This window comes from Populus alba, chromosome 11 (genome assembly GCF_005239225.2).
Source record: "Populus alba chromosome 11, ASM523922v2, whole genome shotgun sequence".
Taxonomy (NCBI): Eukaryota; Viridiplantae; Streptophyta; class Magnoliopsida; order Malpighiales; family Salicaceae; genus Populus; species Populus alba.
The window spans coordinates 4,924,405-4,930,615 of NC_133294.1; the positions used below are offsets into that span (position 1 = coordinate 4,924,405).

Sequence of the window (6,211 nt, forward strand, 5' to 3'; positions counted from 1 at the left end):
ATCATATTTAGGATCATCTTCGTGAGGTGCCTTGATCGACCTATGAAGATATCCCATCTTCTTCCTTCCAGCAATATGGATTTGAATGAGAGGAGCCCATAAATCATAGTTTTTTTCATCCAAAACCATACCAATATTAAAGCTTGAATTTTCTGTCTGCACCATGATTGGAGCAGCTGCTAGAGCATCCTGGGAACCGGCCCCCTTTTCTTCAGCCATCTCGCTTACTTTTGGTATAGCCTAAAACTTGCAGTTTTTTTGATAGATTATGGAACAATACAGACAGACTTACAAAATAGGGGAGGGGCAGCAACAACTTCACAGTTGGCTGAAACAGCAAGCAACAACTCTATAGTTGCTCGCTGCAGTTACTTAGGAATATGGCAAGAAGCAAAAGAATTTTTAGGGTTCAGTGTTTTCTTTTCTATTCAAGCTCTAATACCAAGAAGAATTAATGCTTTTTTATTTAGTTTTTCGGTCTTACAACAGGTATATATATAATAGCCCTACACTTTCCTAACAGTTAAAAAAAGACTAATTACTTCTTAAATTAGGAAACTAAATATTATAGGAATCCCGCAAATTATAGAAGTCCTAGTACAAGTTAACAAATTGTAATGCACAAGATTAATTAATTTCAATTTAAAAAATTAACAAATACTTCGAAAAATACACAGACGAAGCCTAACACAATATCTCTTATTTCTTTTTCAAATATACTAAAAGATCTCGGGTTGGTTTTTCTAGTGAGGCACCTTCTACATCTTTTTTCTACCAAATTAGAAAAAAAAACTTGAACCCTGTAAAAAGGGTAAGAGGTAACATTGAGAAATGTGAAAATACGAGGATAGAAGTGAAATATTGGCAGATATATAAGGACTAACATGTAGTATACCCTGCAAAACAGATTAAAAAACAAAGAAAAGAAGCGGCAGCATAGTGACAGACTGATAGTTAACAACCACCAAATCTGATGGTCACGTCTCTCTCTCTCTCTCTTGGAAGCTTATTAGGTGCTGCTTCTCTCCCTTCTTCAGAAGACTGTCTGGTAAAAAACACACATACTAAAACAACAACCACCCCACACTACTCTCTTGCCCGACGGATATCGGAGCTATGGTCGGCGACTGGTGGCAAGATATCAATGACTCCACTCAATGGCAGGACGGAGTTTTCTACACTCTTTGTGCTGCTTACGCTCTTGTTTCCGCCGTCGCTTTGGTTCGTGTTTCCGCTTCCCCGCACCCGCGCCTTTCATTGTCATACAAAAATGTTGTCATTGGAATAAAATACTCTTTTTTTTGTCTTTTTTTTTTTTTTTTTTTTTTTTTTTCTGTTTATAGATTCAATTGATAAGGATTGAATTGAGAGTGCCAGAGTACGGATGGACGACGCAGAAGGTTTTTCATCTCATGAATTTTATCGTTAACGGAGGTTTATTTTTTCTAAATGATAATTTTTTCATTTGTGCTATTTAACTTAATAATATTATATATATATTTTTTATAATTTTCTGGGGGTTTTTTCTTTTTAGTGCGGGCGGTTGTGTTTGGATTTCATAAGCAAGTATTTATCATGCACCCCAAGGTTAGTATTACTATAGTTTATTTTTGAATTCCGATTAAAAATAAAATAAAAATGCTAAATTAGATGGTGAGGTAGAATCAGTTAGGGTTTTGAATATTGTGATGATGAAGGGTTGTTGTTTTTGGGAATGGGAGCAGGCATTGGTTTTGCTATTATTGGATTTGCCTGGACTTCTCTTCTTCTCTACCTTTACACTCCTTGTTCTGTTTTGGGCAGAGATATATCATCAGGCAAGCTTTATATTCGAGTTGCTTTTTAATTATTTCAGGTTTCAGGGTTTATGTACTTGGATTGTTGTTCAGCTGTTATATATATATCAAATCCTTTTTTACTTGTTTTTGAACTTCCAGGCCAGAAGTTTGCCGTCGGATAAGCTCAGGGTTTTTTATATTTCAGTCAATGCAGCAATGTATTTCATTCAGGTATGCTAAATGTTAGTATCGAGTTCACTGTATTGATGATGTAAAAAAGGGGTGTATTTAGCTGTTGGCCTCCGCTGGGATATTTATTTGCTATTGTCATCTCTGCCTCCTCTGAGCTGTTTCCAGTAATTTATGTTATGTGAATTCTTAGTGTATGTGCCAAACTGTATCGATGCAGCATATGACATGGATGAGTGTACACAAAGAAAATACTTAAAAACTGTGCAATCTTTCGGAAATTGAGCAACGGTGCTGGTTTGTTGTGTACCAACAAATTGGATGCCTGAGTTTATGTGACAGTTCCCTTATTTTTGTTGACCTCTAGCTAGTTTGAATTTCTAAGACCATTGGCCTGAGCCAATTGCTTTCATTTTTTTCTGTGATAAGGAATGGAGTGAGGGTTTGAGGGAGTGGTTTTGGGCAGTCTAAATGAATATAGTTTGTATTGATGTGGCGCTACCAATAATGGTCTCTAGTTTCCTATCATAAACAGCTCTGACCTAGCTGCAATAACAATTTATTATCATAGTTGTATTTCAGTTAAGTGTCTTACCAGAATGAACTTTTGAATCAGGTTTGCATATGGGTGTACCTTTGGATAGATGACAACAGCGTTGTGGAATTAATTGGAAAGATATTTATTGCAGGTTAAACCTTGTATCCAACATGGATAAGCTCATCACTCCCATTTCTGGGAATTAAGCTCTACCTTATCATTTTTACAAGTATCTACACATATTCAATCATATTTTTTTTTTCTTTTTCAGTGTTGTCAATCCTAGCTGCATTAAGTTTCTTGGTATATGGGGGAAGGTGAATATTCTTCATTGTATTTAATGATTATGGTTATTAGGGTATCAAGAGATGTCTGGTTTCATTTACTCATGTAAGTTTTATCTGTGTGCTTTTGTTTTTTGTGTCTGCTTCCAGATTGTTTTTCATGCTGAAACGCTTCCCTATTGAATCTAAAGGGAGAAGAAAGAAGCTTCATGAGGTTTGGTGCATTTCCTTCTTGCTTGATTTCTGTAATTTAGAATCCATTTATCATATTACCAAACATGATTGCTGCTACACTATGTATCGTGGCTTTTGCCTATTTTCTTATCTGCATACAATATTTGCATGTTATCCTTTGGATTTTAGTTCTCATCATGCAGTTTTGAAAAGTTTGTGATGGATCTGAAACCATCCTTCTCATATGATCACATATTTTAAAGATTTTTGGGAGTGTGGTTGCGATTGTTTTTCAAAGTGCTTTTCACTTGGAAATGTATTAAAATGATGTTTTTTTTTTTAAAAAAATATTTTTGATATCAGCACATCAAAATGATCTGAAAACACCAAAAAAAAAAAATTAATTTGAAGTAAGGAAAAAAATAAAAAAAATTAATTTTTTTTTAAGCGCTTTTGAAACGCAAAAACAAACAGGGCCTTGTTCCCATATATGGATATCAAGTCAAAACATATCTATTAGTTGATTGCAAGTTTATAACTTTCCCATTCAAATGGTCGAGTGTGAGAGAGCTTCAGTGGTCTTGGTCTCTTTGAGTGATTTTCTGGCACAGATATTTGATGTTGGAGTTGGTGGCATAGCATTCTGCTAAATGAGCTATTCATGGATGAATGTGCATTCCATGCTAAAAGATAAATTAGTATTATGGATATGTTGGGTTTTACACAAGCTTTAAAGAGATATCACCCAAATTTTGAACTAGTGAAAATAAATAACTACACTTACAGTATTGTGGCAAACATAACTTCCTGCAATGTAATAGAACAAAAACAATAAGAATTTAAAATAAAAATGAGAGAAATTTTAAAGGTGCACTGACCATCCTCAAAATCTTGCATGAACTTATCATTTGACTTTAAATTAGTATGATGAGCTCCATTGCAGGTTGGATCAGTTACAGCCATATGCTTCACTTGCTTCCTTATCAGATGTTTTGTGGTAAGCCTCAAACAATTGTCCACTCAGACTTATGTTTTAAGGATTTCTTTTGATGCTTTATCAAAATTTGAAACTGGTGCTGAAAGAATAATTTTCAATCCATTATATACTCATGAAGTTGGAGATGTGGGTCTCCTATAGATTTTGAGGGCACTAAGCATGGGGAAATGTCAACGAAGCTGGAGTACATGAATTAGCATTTTTTTTTACTGCATAATGTATAGTCAGGAATACAATCATCTTAGATTTTTTTGCTTGACAGGGAAAAAGGATATTTGATATGGCAATAATGCTTTTGCATGTGCTGTCTGGGGCATCGCTGCATTCATAAATGTGAAGTTGTTTGTTTTAACTAAAATTTAAAGCTTGCAGGTTCTTCTCTCTGCTTTTGATGCTGATGCCTCACTTGATGTACTGGATCATCCAGTTTTGAACTTCATCTATTACATGGTACTCTCTTACACTTCTTTATACATGTAATCAGCTCTAGTAATATAACCTGGCATTACATGGCTTAACTTTACTTTTGATTTGGAACTTTTTTTGCTCAAAATTACAGCTTGTCGAGATTCTACCTTCCGCTCTAGTGCTCTATATCCTGCGGAAGTTGCCTCCTAAGAGGATATCAGCTCAATATCACCCAATTTGTTAGCCAGCAATGCTTCTTTAATCTTAATGTTCTCTGTTCCCCCAGAGCAGTTGGTCCTGTCTGTTTCAGCTGTAGGTGATGTTGGAGTTGAGCATTGAAAAAGAGTCAGGAAAATGTTCCAGATGTCTATTCTGGTGTAGCTCATGACGGCGGAGATTCGTTTTAAATGTATATTACTCAGATTACTGCAGCTTGTTGAAAGGGAGATAAGAATTCTTAATGGGTTAAGAGACGTTGAGGCATTGGTTGTTTGATACTTTTCTATGCAGTTTATTTTACTAGAATCTGCTTAAGGAAAATTTTGTGTAGTTTGGGGTAGTTGGCAGTCAGTCTTAGAGAATTCAATTTGAAGTTGTATGCATGCTTAACAAATCAAGGAGATGATGCGTCCCTTTTTCCCTCATTTTCCTTTATGGTACACCAATCATCAGTCAATTGTACCTTTTGTGGAGGGATTTATGTGAGATTTGGATTAATGTTTCTCTACTTCTGTGTTTTTGAGCCATAAGCAAATTTATACATAGATGTTACTTTCTGATGACCTATTTATTAGAATGGCTGATCTTTCTATTTCCTTTGTTGCAATTGTCAAAGGAAAGTTAGCTGGCTATTTATCAAAATCTTTCCTTTATTAGGATATGCTAGCTGTAGGCTAAATGTATGCTAAATGTATATGGGAGTTTTGATATTCTAAAGGCCAGAAATCAATTTATACAAATTTTATACTATTCAATTATTTCTATATAATGAAAACTCTCCATCAAAAGAAAGGAGTTTGTCCTAGAAAACTCTCTAAATTCAACATGGTAACTCTTTAAATTTAATATGGTATTAGAACTATAATTTTGATTTTTCTCATGTCTTAGTTTAATTTTTTTATTATCAGTTATTTTCTATCAGTTTATTCATTAGCATCATGTCATTAGACAAGTTAGTTCTTTTCAATGGCAATAACTACTTAGCCTAGAATTCCATTCCAAGGTGTTTATAAAGGCAAGGATTTATGGCCATATTGATGGCAATAACCTTACTCCCAACAATGACAAAAATAAGGATCTGGACATCAAATGGGAAGTCAAGGATGCTTAAGTTATGGTGTGGATTCTCGAATTTATCAAACACAAACTTGTCTTGAATCTCTGACCTTCCAAGACTGCTATTGAAATGTGGACTTACCTAAAGAAGTTGTACTATCAACACAATATTACTCGTTAATTCTAGTTTGAACTTGAATTGACCAATCTCAAATAGGACAATCTCTTTATAATATTTTTACTTTTACTTTAGCTTCATGAATCTTTAGACTTAATATATTGATATTGTGTATGCTACTTTACGTTTCAAAAGTCTTAGTTTCATTCAATTTCTCCATGAAATTACTAAAAATGATTAATTCCTCATGAAACTCATATATGAATTTGAAGGGACCCAATCTAATCATATGAATTGAGAGCCTTTTCCCTTCTTGGATGCATGCCTCAATGATTTGTTTCATGAGGAGCATTACCTACTTAAACCACCATGAAACGATATAGCTTCAATTGTTCTCTTATTCCCATAGCTTATACAACACAAGGTAAGCCAAGAGGTTGAAACATGAGC

The 6,211-nt window shown here is 34.5% G+C and overlaps 1 protein-coding gene across 2 annotated transcripts; it reads left to right on the top strand.

The window, feature by feature from the left end:
• The first annotated feature begins 928 nt into the window (after nucleotides 1-928).
• On the top strand, nucleotides 929-5,095 carry LOC118031257 (tobamovirus multiplication protein 1). Of its 2 annotated transcripts, none has more exons than XM_073412340.1 (11): nucleotides 929-1,221; nucleotides 1,344-1,434; nucleotides 1,535-1,587; nucleotides 1,725-1,817; nucleotides 1,938-2,009; nucleotides 2,584-2,656; nucleotides 2,777-2,822; nucleotides 2,940-3,003; nucleotides 3,887-3,960; nucleotides 4,333-4,410; nucleotides 4,520-5,095. In XM_073412340.1, exons 1-10 carry the CDS (start codon nucleotides 1,117-1,119, stop codon nucleotides 4,391-4,393), a joined length of 732 nt encoding a protein of 243 aa, XP_073268441.1. In that variant the 5' UTR covers nucleotides 929-1,116; the 3' UTR covers nucleotides 4,394-4,410; nucleotides 4,520-5,095. The 2 variants fall into 2 exon arrangements, with proteins under 2 accessions (XP_073268441.1, XP_034891501.1); XM_035035610.2 differs by having other exon boundaries at nucleotides 931-1,221; nucleotides 3,907-3,960.
• The last annotated feature ends 1,116 nt before the right edge of the window (nucleotides 5,096-6,211 follow it).